Source organism: Anabrus simplex, chromosome 1, assembly GCF_040414725.1.
Source record: "Anabrus simplex isolate iqAnaSimp1 chromosome 1, ASM4041472v1, whole genome shotgun sequence".
Lineage (NCBI taxonomy): Eukaryota > Metazoa > Arthropoda > Insecta > Orthoptera > Tettigoniidae > Anabrus > Anabrus simplex.
In genome coordinates, this window is record NC_090265.1 from 1,067,379,824 (window position 1) to 1,067,396,407 (window position 16,584).

The 16,584-nt window shown below is 39.0% G+C and overlaps 1 protein-coding gene across 1 annotated transcript in view; it reads right to left on the bottom strand.

The window, feature by feature from the left end:
• Positions 1 to 10,887: 10,887 nt before the first annotated feature.
• Positions 10,888 to 16,584, bottom strand: part of LOC136858030 (uncharacterized) — a 59,535-nt gene continuing 53,838 nt past the window's right edge. Inside the window, exon 6 of the mRNA XM_067137241.2 lies at positions 10,888 to 11,062. Within this exon, the coding sequence (XP_066993342.2) occupies positions 10,888 to 11,062 (175 nt within the window). The remainder of the gene's footprint in view (positions 11,063 to 16,584) is intronic.

Here is a 16,584-nt window from a genome sequence, read left to right on the forward strand (position 1 = left end):
CTTTCCATGTACACGTTGTCGCGGAACATAAGTCTGTCAATATAAGAAGACCTCGTGCGGAGAAACATTACTATACAGCCAGATACACAGTATTAGGTCACTGATACGCTTTAATATTGAAAATACTCACCATTCTTGCACAAGCACTTGTTCAACGGTACGCGAAGGCTTTGATGCCGGCATGGAAGGAATTTGAGACCAGTCCCTGAAGCAACGTCATGACGGCAAGCTGAAGGGCTTACCTCCCACGTGCTTCTTCAACAGCCCGAAGAGATGGAAGTCACTGGGTGCCTGGTCGAGTCTGTAGGGAGAATGGTCATCGCTCAGCCCAGCTCGACTAGGTTTGCCTCGTTCTAGGTGAGATAGAGTGAATGGTGCTGTGTTAGTACTCGTATATGTCCAACCCCGCCTCACAGCCCGCGGTGACGTACATGTTTGGACAAATGACCGCCAAGCGAGTACTAACGCAGGAACATAGCCTAGTACAAGAGTACAGAATAACTGGAGATGCAAACGCTAGTCTTCTGCCAGCTACTTCCACCCCTCCGTAAAGGAGAAGTTATGGGAAACCTTCCTAAACACACCAGGCAATCCCATAACCCCTTTCGGCACTGGTTACCCTGCCGCGGTCGTACCAAGACATCCCCGGCGCTAGACCACTGCCGTTCATGCGCCACTGTCACCCCTGGTCCATGGCCACCTGAAAGGCTTTCAAGGTGGAAATTTGAAAAGCTACTAGTAGATAGTAAGTGATCAAACATTTTGGAGCTCGGTCAAGAGACAATTGATCATAGAAACGGTATTCTTCAAACGCCTATGCGGATGACTAGTCATGCAAAAACTCTTCCCTACGGAGCTACTTCGCATACCCCCTTCAAATTACTGTATTATTGCAGCCACCTCTTATAACATTAAGGACGGACCACATAGAAAACGTGGTGCCGCACTATTGTTGTCACACATGGCAAGTTATGACATTAAACATAATAGTAATAATAATAATAATAATAATAATAATAATAATAATAATAATAATAATAGCGTGTGACCTCCGAAAAGGCCTGGTGCAGGTCTTTCGAGTTCACGCCGTATAGGCGACCTGCATCTCTGTGAGGATGGGGTTCTATCTATGATGATTTCACTATATTAAAGCTCCCACAACGACTGAAATGGTGAACATCACATCTCGACTAGCATTCAGCTTTCTTCTTCTGGAGGAAATTCCCTGTAATACCTTAGTCACTTTGCACTCCTGGATGTTTGACCAATAACTAATGAATGATCAGAAAAAGGTATAAAACCCCTTTTCACCGCCGTATAATTAAAAGCTTCTCTTAAATAGCAATAGTGAGAAACAGAGTAATCTGAAATGAAGTAGAAATAAAGAAGCGCCGCTCGAGATAATTGGTGGTGATGTTAGTTACTGATAAGAGACGTATGACTAAGCTACCACGCAACTGTATCGGAACCACGGCCGCAAGTAGAATACATATCACGTGATCTACCGCCTGTCTCACGATGTTTGAGAGTCGGGAGTACGCAATGTCCGCTAGGTTGTTTTTTTACGTCGCACTGACACAGATAGGTCTTATGGCGACAGTGGGAGGGGAAAGGCCTAGGAATGGTAAGGAAGTGGCCGTGACCTTAATTAAGGTACAGCCCCAGCATTTGCTTGGTGTTAAAATGGGAAACCACGGAAAACCATCTTCAGGGCTGCCGAAAGTGGGGTTCGAACCCACTATCTCCCGGATGCGAGCTCACAGCTGCGCGCTCCTAACCACACGGCCAACTCGCCCGGTGGAGGTTTGTTTTTAGTAACGCACTCACTATATGAACATCTACATAAAAACATTGACGTCGTTCAACTTACAAAGTTTAGAAGAAATGTAACAAGCCTGACAAATTATGCTCTTGTTGATTTTTAACAATGTAATCGTTTTGGATTTGATGTTGTGTTCCGTTTCTGTCCCAACAGGCAGCTAATATTTCAGTGAGTTGGTACTGTATATCTAATCAGGCGCGTTGTGGCTGGCATGATAATTGTTAGGTTGTCCTTACCTTCAGTCTCTCTACCACAGCGGAAAATCGAATTGTTCTAACTCCTCTGTGATTTAAAAAATCGTAAAAATGAGGATTTTTGCTGAGGTGAAACAGTCCAATGAACGAAAGAGAAATACGTTTTGGAATAGGTGGTACTTCAGAAAACAGGTGCTTGCGATTGCTTTCTTCGACTCTCAAACATGGTGAGAGAGACTGTAGTGATAATACATTGTTTACTACCACCTCTCCTACTCTTCCGGCCAACATTCTGATGGTGATATTTTTCTCCACCAACGGAACATGAACTGGCGAACATCGGAGTCACATCACAGAGAATTGACGCCTTAAAGATCATGACCATCAGGCGGGCATATTAATCTATCTACATGTGTAATAATACATATAAAAATCGACGTGTGTGTCCATACATTTCACCTTGGAGCCACAAATATCCATCGCAGAACACTGGTGTTTGTGTGTGGTAGTATCCTTGAGTCTCCCATATTGCACTATAGCGTCGGTAGCTGTGGTAATGTGGGAGATGTGGGGATTCAAAATGGCGGACTACACATAAAAATAGACGCGTATATCCGTATATTTCACCTTGCAGCCAAAACTAACCCACCTCAGACCACTGATGCTTGTGTGTGGTAGTAGCCTACGGTGGTGCACTACGGTGGTTGCGTGTCGGTAGCTGTGGTGGTGTGGGAGATGTGGTGGTTGAAAATGGCCGACTACATAAAAATAGATTGCGTGTTCGTATATTTCACCTTGTAGCCCCAAATACCCACCGCAGATGACTGGTGTTTGTGTGTGGTAGTAGGCTAAAATCTCCCATTGTGCACTATACTGGTTGCGTGTCGGTAGCTGTGATGGTGTAAAACATGTGGGGGTTGAGAGTGGCCGGCTACATATAAAAGTAGACGCGTGTGTCCGTATATTTCACCTCACAGTGACAAATACCTACCGCAGACCACTGGTGTTTGTATGTGGTAGTAGCCTCGAATCTCCGATAGTGCTGGTCGTGTTTAAGTGCCTGTGGTGGTGTGGAAGATGTGAGGGTTGAAAATGGTCGACTCTATATACAAGTAGATGTGTGTGTTCATATATTTCACCTGACCTATCGCAGACCACTGGTGCTTATGTGTGTTAGTAGTTTTCAGTTTCCCATCGCACACTACAGTGGTTGCGTGTCTGTAGCTGTGGTGGTGTGGGAGATGTGGGACTTGAAATTGGCTGACTTCGTCATCGAATGTATTAAAATGAATGAGGATGTACTAGTAGGATCGGAGTGAGAATGTACTCTAGAAGGTTGTGATGTGTACTCCTTGGTTTTATATACCATCTTTGATTCATCTGACAGGAGTATGGTGACCTCAGAACCATAACAGTTTGCTGCTTGAGTACATTCGTTCTACAATTGCGGAGTTCATTTGAAAGATTCCTGTTTCTTATATGGCCAGCTCTGCGTTGCCTTCTCACGTGCCGGACAAGCATAAAATCTGTTTTTGAATGTTCCAGATAAGAAGACATCAAATGTAGTGTATAAGAATGCATTTTTAATAAATTACTTAGTATGTAAGATACTTATGTACCCCAAAAAAGGAATCCGGATTTCCATCACTTCAGAAGATTTAATACAAGATATTTAATCCATATTTTGAAAGCATTTGAACTTCATTAAGAAAAATATCAGTTTCTGCTAATTTTCTAGCTGTGGACGATCGTGGTTTGATACTCGAAACTTACTCTGATGTTGATGATACTTTGAGTCAAAAGGTGTCATGAGAGACGTACGACAATTGGGCAGTAGTACGGAAGCAATACCGGTAAATGCCATACATTTTGCGTTGAGATGACCTTCAACAAGCATGTAGTGGAGAGCTTTATAAATAAAGGGCTCCCCAATGCCACCGGGACCATCAAGGGAAAAGCATTTTTTTTCAACATTTTGCATCATTTACTGCATGGAGCATGGTATTGACGATGTCTGTGTGTTTCTCTCTAAGAAGCCAATACATTTACTCTCCCAGTGCTGCTGATTCGTCGGCGTTCAGAATAACTTGATTTATTTTATTCTCGTCATCATCAATGTCCTCGAAGCCAAATGCTTATACCCGTAATCCAAATTTCTGCCTTCTGTTGCTTCAGTCACTAATGTATGACCATTAATCCGGTGAGCGTGCTTAATTGCGTTTTTTGTAGACTTTCCGTTTCGCCGAGCTTCCTGTATAAAATCTTCTGCCAATTTTTTTTAAACGTTTCCCAGAGCCACTTCAGGTTTTCAGGAAATGTAATGATTAATATTTTCGTACAAAGGCTTCACACCGCTGTGGGCATTTTATATAGGGGAATATTCTCGTAATCCTTCAATCCATAATTGATCGTCGTAGGCTAAACCACGAGTTAAGCAAGCTTATTTATATGTCTTGGATGTCATTTACAGTTCGAAGTTCTTCAATACTTGTTGCACCGTTTACATGATAAAACAACAAAAGTGAATTATATAGTTCGGTTGCGCGATGTAATTCACATTGTGAATGCTACCAAAGACTCGCAACTGGCGAACTCTCTTCACCCGTTCACTCGATCTTCCACTACGCCTGAAATGTTCGAGCATCTGCCAGTAATAAACATTTGATATAATTTTACATTTTACATTTAATCTCCAAGCTCGTCTTGACTGCGCGATGACACATTTTTAAAATACCTAGTTAGATCGAAAGTCAATTGCAATATGTTCACTTTAAGGAGAATGCACCTGTAAATTCTCACTTGAATTTTCATGCTCTTCTTGGCAGTGCGAAGTTCGAAAGTTATTATTCGTTGCTTTCTCTGAATGTCCTCTAGGCATATTCATACTTTGTTTAACGACAGACACTGTTAAAGGAAACTAATTCATAAGTTTTATTTGTTTCAGTTATAAAATTAAACACGGTAGACAATTAAAAGCTACTTCCTATGACTTCCTACTTACACTTCTTGAAATCATCGAACACACATACATAGAATTATCAAATTTAGGAAGAAACTTGTAACATCCAACTGTCATAAGCGTGTCAAATTTGATGGTGATTGTAACGTTTACACACAGGAAGAGAGAGAGAGAGAGTGTGTGTGTGTGATGCCTAGCCAAATCTACGACACACAAGATCTGGAAGGTTTAAGCGATGGGTACAGAAGTTCCAAGACATGAAGCTATTATCGTCATCAACAATCAGTTTTACATGAATTACCCGGTTTTCTATTAACTCACAAGTTCATCGACACCACATGCAATACAGATGAAGCTGTCAACTACACGATAGAGCTTTTGAACAACTTGGAGTTACTTGGAGTACCTTCGAGCTGAAGATTGTGGCACTGATTGTCCTTCTCAGGAATGTTAATCTTCCTTCCCTCTGCCATGGAACACGACCACCATCATGTCTGGATATGCCGCGTGTGAAGTAGTATTTATTCCTCGGATTTAAATCGTCCTTTTGGATATACCGCTTCAATTTAGACGTGTACAGTTTCCCGTTCGTTTGAGTTTTTCTATGTGCATCAAGAAGGCAAAAGGACAATCGCTTAAACTTGTAGGGCTCGATCTTCGGAAACCGTGCTTCTCCTTTGGTCAACTGTACGTGGGTTGTTCAAGAGTTGGGAAGGGAAACACTCTGTACATTTTATCTCCAAATTGAAAGACACTTAATATAGCTTATCCGGAAGCCATATAAGGAAAAATCAGTTCGTTTTTATACAATACTAGCAAGATACCCGTGCTTCGCTACGGTATTATACTGAAATTTATAATTGAATGCTTATTGTTTTATATATAATCCGCCGAAATTCGCGATCTGACTGGTTAGCTGAGAGAATCCGCCAAAATTCGCGATCTGACTCGTTTTCTAATAGATTACGGCAAGTTTCCTCCCATTTTTCAATCTTTCTTTCCAGCAATCGATTTCGTACTTCCCGGGCTAGGTACAGGTATTCCACCCAGTCAGTTGGGTCCCTAAATCTTTGCCATCTTTTTCTATAAGAATTTTTAATATGGATCAAATCCTTGAGAAGATTAGGCGTGGTGTCGTCTTGGATGCCTTGGCGGTACTGAACCCGCGGCTGGACTGCATTCTTAGTCATTACCCATCCAGGACCCGTTTTCAGCGCGGTCTGCACATTTGACGACGGTCCAGAACATTATTATTATTATTATTATTATTATTATTATTATTATTATTATTATTATTATTATTATTATTATTATTATAGATGTTCTGGACCCCATAGCAAGATGCAAGACCGCTACTTGGCGGTAAATTACATCTGCTGCCACTGTCATTGTTAACAGTGTGACCAGCACCATTGTCGCGCGTAGCCAAGTGTGCGGGATTTCTGGTGATACGAATGACATATTCCGTGCATTGTAGACCTTATTATAGAGGTGAACAATTGGACGGTCAATCTCATTCCTATCGTTATTTCAAAGGTGTTTAAATTTTTATTTATATGCCAGGAGAATGTACTGTAATCTAAGAACGTTCTCCGAAGAAAAAGATGGCTCTTGAAAACGAACCCAGGAAAGATAAAAAATGATCGGTTTATGATCAGAATAAGTACACCAGAAATCTACTGCCTGTTTCCAGTCATTCGACAGGGTCAGGAATGGAATCAATAAAGCCCCCACCTAGCGGCGACAATAGGAATTGTGCCAGCTGCCGAAACCTGTCGCACTCCTCTGGGGCAATGGATAATGAATGACTAATGAAATGAAATGATATTGGACAGTGTTGCTGGAATGAATGATGACAGGGAAAACCGGAGTATCCGGAGAAAACCCTGTCCCACCTCCGTTTTGTCCAGCACGAATGTCTCATGGAGTGACCGGGATTTGAACCACATAACCCAGCTGTGAGAGACAGGCGCACTGCCACCTGAGCAACGGAGGCTCCTTATAAGTACATTATGAACAGTAAAATCAACTATTCACACCTCCTTTTACACCCCACCGCCGTTAAGTTTATTTACCCCCCCCCCCCCCACACACACACACACACACACACACAAATAACAGAAAGGCATGTTTCTTTATGTTTAAAGGAGATTCCGAACACCAAGGTTCACGTCTATTACCTTCAGTTTTGAGATATAAGTATCCCCATAAAAATAATTCACTTTTTTCACTTCCTTTCACACTCCTACCCCTCCTCCCATTTGAATTTTTCGGAAAAAACCTTGTTTCTTAATAGTAAAGGTTCTTCTAAATACCAATTATCACGACTCTAACTTCCGCAGTTTTTTATATGTGTGACCTCATGAAAGGAATTCAACTCCTTTTCAATCCCGTCCCCCAAGATGATCCCCCCCACAAAAAACGCGTTTTTCCTTGTTTCTAAAGGAGATGCAAATACCAATCTTCACGTCAGTAACAACTTTAGTTATTATTAGACGTAAGTATTCTCATACAATTAAGTCAATTAATTTTTCAATTCTTTCATCTCCTCCCCCCCCCCCCCCACTTCATTGGATTTTTCGAGAATACGTGTTTCATTACTTTAAAGCGGAATCCAAACATCAAATTTCACGTCTGTAATATCTTCATTTTTGAGATATCAGTAGCTTAATTAAAATAATTCAACACCATTTTCAGTCACTTTACACCCCCCTCCAGCCAAGTGGTATTTCGGAAAACTATAAGTACACGTTTCTTGACTTTTAATAGAGATAAAAAGTACCATTTTTCACTTCCGTAACATGTTAAGTTTTTGAGATATACTGTAGAAATTCTCATTTTAAAATTTCACCCCGTTTTTAGTTCCCCTTAAATGGAGTTTCCAAAAACAAATCACCTATGTTTCTTTACATTTACAGGAGATTCCAAATACCACTTTTTACGTCTGTAACATTTTACGTTTCTCAGGTATTCTGTAGATATAGTCTTTCAAAAATTTCACCCCAATTTGTCACTCCTGTTTAACTGCCAGTAATTGAATTTTCCAAAAACAAAAAAATACATGTTACTTTATTTTTAAAGGAGATCCCATGTACAAATGTTCAGTTCTGTAATATCTTCAGTTTCTGAGATATATGTATCCTCATTAATGGCATTCAACCCATTATTCACCCTTTTACACCCCTCCTATTGGGATTTTCCGAAAACAAATAATACATGTTTCTTTATTTTTACAGGAGGTATTAAATACCAATTTTTACATCTGTAAACTTTTCATGTTTTAAGATGTAGATACACTCATTTTAAAAATTCACCCCCCTTTTCACCCCCATATTTGGATTTTTCACAAACGAAAAATACCTGTTTCTTTATTTTTAAAGTAGATCCCAAATACCAATTTTCAGGTCTGTAATATCTTCAGGTTCTGAAATAAAAGTAGCCTCATTAAAGGCATTCAACCCTTTTTTCACCCTTTTCCACCCTTCCCACTGGGATTTTTCGAAAACAAAAGAATACGTGTTTCATTATTTCTAAAGGAGATTCTAAATACCAATTTTTACATTAGATACACTCGTTTTAAAAATTCACCCCCCTGTCACCCCCCATTAATTGGATTTTCCAAAAACAAAAAAATACGTGTTTCTTTATTTTAAAAGGAGATCCCAAACACCAACTTTCAGGTCTGTAATATCTTCAGTTTCGGAGATATAAGTATCCTCATTAAAGGCATTCAACCCATTTTTCACCCTTTTTCATCCCTCCTATTGGGATTTTCCGAAAACAAAAAACAATACGTGTTTCTTTATTTTTAGTGAAGATTCGAAATACCAATTTTTACATCTGTAAACTTTCAAAGTTTTGAGATATAGATACGCTCATTTTAAAAATTCACCCCCCTTTTCACCCTCCTATTAATTGGATTTTCCAAAAACAAAAAATACGTGTTTCTTAATTTTTAAAAGAGATCAAAAGTACTAATTTTCACGTCTGTAATACCTTCACTTTTTGAGATATAAGTACCGGTATCCTGATTAAAGGCATTCAACCCCCTTTTCACCCTTTTCACCCCTCCTATTGGTATTTTCTGAAAACAAAAAAATACATGTTTCCTTATTTTTAAAGAAGATTCTAAATACCAATTTTTTTACAACTCTACACTTGTAAAGTTTGGAGATATAGATACACTCATTTTAAAATTTCACCCCCCTTTTCACCTCCTTAGCGACGGAGTATCCAAAAATCCTCTCTTAGCAAGCCCCTACATCTTAATATGAATGTATCCCCAAAATTTCATTTCTTTATGTCCAGTAGATTTGGCTCGGCGATGATGAATCAGTCAATCAGTCAGTCAGGACAAGTTATTTTATATATATAGATGGTATTTTATATTGTTTTATATTTATATATTGTATAATTATTTATTATATAATATATTTATATAATTTGTACCATCCACCAACCCGGTATCCTAAGCATAGCAAGTAACAATATAATTTAAAACAAAATAATGTAGCCCATGCATTTTATTTTTAAAGATGTGTTAATAAATCAAATGTTCTTTATTTTGCTTCGAAATAAGGGATTTAAAACATCTAGCGGTTGAATTACTAAAAGCGGGCGGAACTCTTCCATACTCAAAACGAGTCAGACTGAGTCGCTCAGAGAGCAGAGTGATGGCCTTCTGAGCACAAGTTGCCGGGATCGACGCCCACTCATTACGGAGAAGTATTTGAATGTGCTCAAATACGGTAGATTTACCGTCACGTCATAGAACTCCAGAAGAATTAGATTACAGTACATCCGGGATCCGAAAACCGCCAAAGTAGTCAGTGAGATATAAAATTATTATTATTATTATTATTATTATTATTATTATTATTATTATTATTATTATTATACATGAGATCATCTGTATGGGGCACATTGCTTTATGGAAGTGAAAACTGAATGTTGAAAAACAGGGAAAGAATAGCCTTGAAACAGCATAAACGTGAATATTGCGAAAAACGACCAAAACGAGCTAATAGAACGCAAACAAACTGAGATATGGTCCAGTTGTCTTCGTACAGGCCATGAAGGCCCTTGGAGGGGTGGAAGGTAAATCCAACATCCGTAACCTTGGCACTTGGTGGGGTAGAGTGGTTAGCTCTACGACCGGCCGCCTTGGCCACCAGGAATTAGCCTGATACTCATTTTTGGTATAGGCTGAGTGAATCTCAGGGCCATGTGCACTTCCGGATGTGGAAATATATTTTTAAATTTTTCGACTTCCTGAAGGGAATCGAACCCACATCCTTCCGGGTGAACTGAGCACGCCTTTACGGCCTCGACCAGACAGCCCTTCTGAGATATATTAAGAGAACGAAAGGAGATTGTTAGAATAAATAAATTTATTAGATATAACGTTTGGCACAACATTCTTACCATTAATATTATTCAAAGGGAGAGGTCATCCTAGGAAAATGTATCTGGAGGTTTTCACAAGGAGGGTGAGATATGAAAGTTACACGAAGCTTATACGAACAGATAAGGATATCGACAGGGAGAAGCCTTTATTACATGAATAAATGAATGAATCAATTAATCTGATCATAGGAAATGAACTATAATAAGTTATACTTCTGTTTCAAGAGATTTGTTGAGAACAAATAATATTACATATATTTCGTTCTGCGAATAATTTTCTCATTGATGTTTGTCCCAGTGCTGTAGAGTACAAGTTATTTTAAAATCACAGCCGTTGTAATTCATTAAGCGACGAAGTCACTCAGGTTATTAGCTTACTGGAAGTACTCTCAGTTTCAGCAATAAGTACTAAAACGTTATCACTGCGAAGAAGGGGAGCTGAGAACTGCGAGTAGAGAAGAAAATAACGTTCCAGTTCTTCTGATGTCAGCATTGAAATCGGTGTGCTACATTTCGAGAAAGCTGAACTGTTCAGATTCAACTACTGTTAAGAAATCCAGCAGCCCTTCTCCCATAGGGCAGGCCGGGAATAGTGCCCTGCAGTCCGCACCATTCTCACCAGCATTCTGAGCGTCTTGATACTCCGACAGAGAAGAGTCACCTCTCACATCCAATTTGGGGCTGTGGAAAGAAAGTCATAGAAATAAGTGCACGATTTTTTGGCAGATCAGAAAAATTTAATGGTGCAGCATGATTGTCGTTGTTGCGCTTCCGAAAACTGCTATGTGACGATGTTGCTGGAGAAATACTGATCTGCAGCACATTTGAGGATCATCGCACAATACGAACAAACCTTTGATGACAGATCCTAAGTTCTAAGCTCAAATATTTCACATAGTTGTTTTCCCAGTCGCACCAACGATGTGTATAATATATTTTTAGAAGTTTAGTCAAGATCTGCGAATTAAAAATGGCCTAATTCAAGAAAGTGATAACACCCTTTTACAAAAAAGTTCAGTTAAAAACCACTGAAATCCACTCATCAAATCCATAATCAGTAAAAAATGTTACGCGAATTTCTTTCTTTCTTTCTTTTTCATTCAATAGACAGCAGAAATAGTTGTTAATTTTGTACAAATGGCCTCCCAAGTGCAAGAACCTTTTAATTTACGACATATAAATTTATTAATAAAAGAAAATGGAGTTATCTTCCACAACTTTCTGGGTGTATTAATCTGGCGATACACAGATTGAATATTCTTTCAAACACTTAGATAACAGTAAGATGATGTAAATTTAGACTAGAACATTCATACTCCGAGCTACCTATATTAACCAATTTCTAATATGGCAGAATAGTGCGGTAGATTTAAGCCCTACATATAAAGTTCATCCTTTTATTAGAGTATGGCAACCTGATCGAATTTAAATCTACAAAATAGTGCCTCTCCTTTAATAGAACAATTAATTTTCTTCCATGATCATACACCTTTTTATTGTATTAATAATTACTGTTCTAGTAGCTTATATTACAGGAAGTTTATTGTTTAATAAATTCACACATCGTTACTTACTTGAAGGACAAACAATTGAAGTAATCTGAACAATTCTCCCTGCAATTACTTTATATTATTATTATTATTATTATTATTATTATTATTATTATTATTATTATTATTATGTTGGCGTAACAGTAACAACTTCATAAATATTCAGGTCAGGAAATTAATAGAAAGAAACTAACTAGGAAGAATTTATATGCGTATACAAGCGTAAGTGAAAAGGTAAGTTTCCCTAACAGTCTGAAGATGGACAAGTAAACATAGGTCATGATAAAGGGCACTGTTTTAATTCAGCACCACTCCGTTATATTGCAATATTATTACCAAGGTGTCCGACTCGTTGGCTGAATGGTCAGCGATCTGGCCTTCGGTTCAGAGGGTCCCGGGTTCGATTCCCGGCCGGGTCGGGGATTGTAACCTCCATTGGTTAATTCCAGTGGCCCAGGGGCTGGTTGTTTGTGCTGATCCCAACGTCCCTGCAACTCACACACCACAAATAACACCATCCTCCACCACAATAACACGCAGTTACCTACACATGGCAGATGCCGCCCACCCTCATCGGAGGGTCTGCCTTACAAGGGCTGCACTCGGCTAGAAATAGCCACTCGAAATTATTATTATTACCAAGGTTATGTAATCATTAACTATAGACCGCTCGTTTCACACCTCCAGCTGAGTCAGAGTCATACTTCTGCTATCGTATACCATTTTATCAACGACAATAGCGTATGCATCGGATATTGATGGACGACTCCACTTTCACATTCGTTCGAACTAAGTTCACGGCACCACTTCCGCACTTGTCTGACAGGCATCATATTCTCTACGTATACAGACACAACCCTGCTGTGAATGTTGACAGGTTCCGTATTTTCAGCCGGGAGAAAACAAATCAATGCGCGATTCTTCCCCCCATTACTACAATGCAGTAGCCTCGCTATTATGTACCAAGGTTCTGTTTCCCGAAAGTGAGCATATATCGATGGGACTAGAAAGTAGCGGATATACAGGATGTTTCAGAATAAATAGTAAACACTTCGGAAGGGAGGAGTATGACCTATTTCAAGTACTAAAGTCACATAAACATGTGCCCAATGTACGTGAGTGTGTGGAATTACAACTCTTTGTATGATATACATAAGAAGAACTGTATAAACATTATTACAGACATACCAATGACTTACTGATGTATTTGTTGAAGCATACACCCTTTGGGTAATCTTCAACAGTTCGACACAAATAACTTATCGATGCTTTTATTGATGAACAAACCTGCGTCCTTTCAAGCAATTTACAGGACATGTTCAAGAATCTCACCACCAACTTCAGGGTAATTTTCAGTTCTCTTGATAATTTTGAGTCTTCAGACTAATCCATATCAAGGAAAAATTTTCTTCCAAAATGTTACGATGAAACTTTACAAAGAATTCGGGCAGAATGTGATAGCGAAAAACTGTGGGTGAGCAATTATTCATTTGGCAGAAAAGTAAGAAATGTAGTTGGTGTGCTGAAGAATTACACAATTGCTTGTGAACATCCTTATTTGCTAGCGTGGAAATAAATGCCTGCTGCGAACCATGTCACTGTACTAGATTACTAAATTGTTTAATGAAGCCATGCACTTCATTTGGCCAAAAGATGCAAAATACGACAATGTATTGCTTCTACTTACTGATAGTGCAGTTTACATGAGAAAATCAGCCGAAGTTCTATACCATAAGCTTACCGAAAATGATACAAGTGACTTGCGTTGTTCACGCTCTACACAGGTTATGTGAAATTGTGAGGGCTCAGTGTGCTAAAGACCAAGCGAGTTGGCCGATCGGTTTGCGTCGCGTAGCTGTGAGCTTGAATTCGGAAAATGGTGGTTCGAATTCCGTCGTCAGCAGCCCTGAAAATGATTTTCCGTGATTTCCCATTTTCACACCAGGCAAATGCTGGGGCTTGAAAATCGTAGCTCTTCCCCATCCTTCCGTCGCCGAAAACCTTCAGTGTGTTAGTGTGACGTTAAACCACTAGCATAGCGAATAGAAAGAGGAAGTGAGAGCAATTCGTCTCGCTTCCCATTACAGCAATGGAGAAACTAGTGACTACAGTGGGGAGATTTGCCACTGCAGCGCAACGATCGCTTTGGGTGAACAGATGGGATTGTTTATACTGGGTGCGCGCGTTTTTACTTGTAGCGGGAGTGGTTTTTTGAGTGTAATAACTATATTTTAGAATATAGTCAGTGTGAAAATGCCGTCGTGCTTTGTGCCCGGGTGTCGATCTGCTTACAGGTCAGGGCTAGAGCGATCCCAAGAAACGACATGCAGCTTACGCGTAAGTCTAGGATTTGTGAGTGTCATTTTTAGAAAGATCTTATTATAAAGGTAGACTCGTTTATTATTAGTGGAGAAAAGTTGAAATACCGAGAATAAGGTGGAGCTTAAAGCCAGGAGCTGTCCCTCACGCTTTTTCTAACTTACCGTCCTATTTAAACAAGTCCCTAAAAAATTCAAAAACCCCATTAAAACGAGAGTTACTCAAAGAACATGCTGCCAATGACAATACTGTATTAACAGTAGTAGCTTAGAATGTAATGAACTAAATTTTCTCTCGACATCTAAAATACTTAATAGTGACGATAATGTAAAAATAAAGGAACCTGGTCTCAGTTTCCGCTGTAAAGTAGCTGATAGTGACATTGATGCTTCTAGAACTATTCTAAATTTGAGGAGACAAGTTAGAAACCTTGGTAGGAATTTAATTGGAACCAAAGAGAAATTAGTTTCATGCAGAGCTAAATTAAAGCAGATTGCAAATGAAGTCATTGTGTCAAGTGAAGCTGAAGGCAGTCTTAAGTTCCTTAGCAAGAAACGAAACATAATTGTGGACACAATGCGCAAGCACGAAAGGTATGCGCTATTATAATTAATTTATATTAGTTTTCTTTTGAAAATCAAATCCCCTAAGGGTTACAGACATTGTTTGAAGCATGAGTTACTTCCTCTCCCTGCCGGAGTTCATTTGAGACGACTATGCAAAGGAATCAAATGTAATTATGGTATTAATAGAAATGCCGTGAATGCAATTAAAGATTTTTATTTAAACGAGCAAGACTAAAACAAGCGATTAGGTATAGACTCTATATTCGTCCAACCCACAAATTTTGGATGCAGCAGTGATCACAGATATGACCTTGTGGGAAAATTAGTGTTTCATTACATTAAGTGCCCATTCTTCTTCCGTACGAAGGAAATAAAGAAAGATCTGCTATCGTCCAAAAAATCGAAATCGCCCCGGAAGTTCTCCAAGGTTTCGGACAAATAACGCTTTCGAAGATGAGTTAAAACTTTTTGTATACGCCTTATATAAGGTGAATTGCATAATAGTTTCAACTATATCTCAATACTCTGTAGGTCATTTCAGAATTACTGATGTTCAAATCTTTTCAGAGGATAACATTAAGCCAGTAAATTAGTGTGTTTACCAGCTTCCTCTGTAAAAATATTCGTGGACTGTAACACATGTTACATGAAAGGAAATAATTCAAAGGTGATTCTGGCAACTGGAAGTCTTAGAGAATTTATTTCGTGTACGTTTTGTATAGTGCCGCGCCCGCTTATTGTATTAACGTGAGCAGCGCTGTTTACCCATAGCTACACTAGCGCAGTCTACCGCCACCGCCTATTAACTACGAGACAGCATTCGCTTCTTCTTTCAAAACGCTATGCCTCTAGCAAAGAAAACGTGTCCTAAAGTGGATACATTGGACTCTAATGGCAAAAATGTTTTTATAAAAAGTACACTAAAGAATCGACCTGTTTAAAGAGAAAAACACAGGTCTTGCTCTTTCTCCTCTGCCAATTGTCACGCAGTGCTATACTACGCAGACAATTTCGAAATTTTCGCATCCGTTTGAATGCACTTGATAGAAACGACGGGTTGTCAATCGGGATTCTTCAAGAGTTACTAAAAGACAGGTCTTTGAAAAATGATTAGGCGTTTATATCTGCCAATCTAAGTTTCTTGTATAAAACCATAGCAATAAATGAAAAATTTACTAACCTGTTGACTAAAACAGTGAAGGAAGTACACGCTGCTCAAAATAAACTATATTCACTCCCATAATCAGCCTTGCAGGTACAGGGACTTTTACAGGTCAAATATCAAAATTAGAAAAGTTAGAAACGTTAGAAGTTAAAAAAGAGGGTTTTAGAAATGTGCGAATTTGCTAAAGTACTGCCGAAATTGATAGCGTTAAGTGTTGGTAATATTACCAACCACCGTGCTCACATCCACATAGGGTTGGCGTTAGGAAGGGCATTCGGCCTTAAAACAGGGCCAAATCCACATGAGCGACCCAGTTCGCACCCGCGACTCCACAGGTGTGGGAAAGAGCGGTAGGAAAAGAAGAAATGTTTTTGCCATATTTAAACAAAACATTACCATTTTTTTTGTAAATACCATAATATACACATACATCCATTTGCCTTAAGGAGCACGTTCGGTAGTACCACATTTTAATACAGTACTGTATACTTATTTACCTCTTAAACGCAAGTGGTTATGCGATACGTAAAACAGATTATTTCTAAATTTTTATCAAATATTTTTAGAATTCTAGCACATAAAAAGTAAATAATTTTCACATCT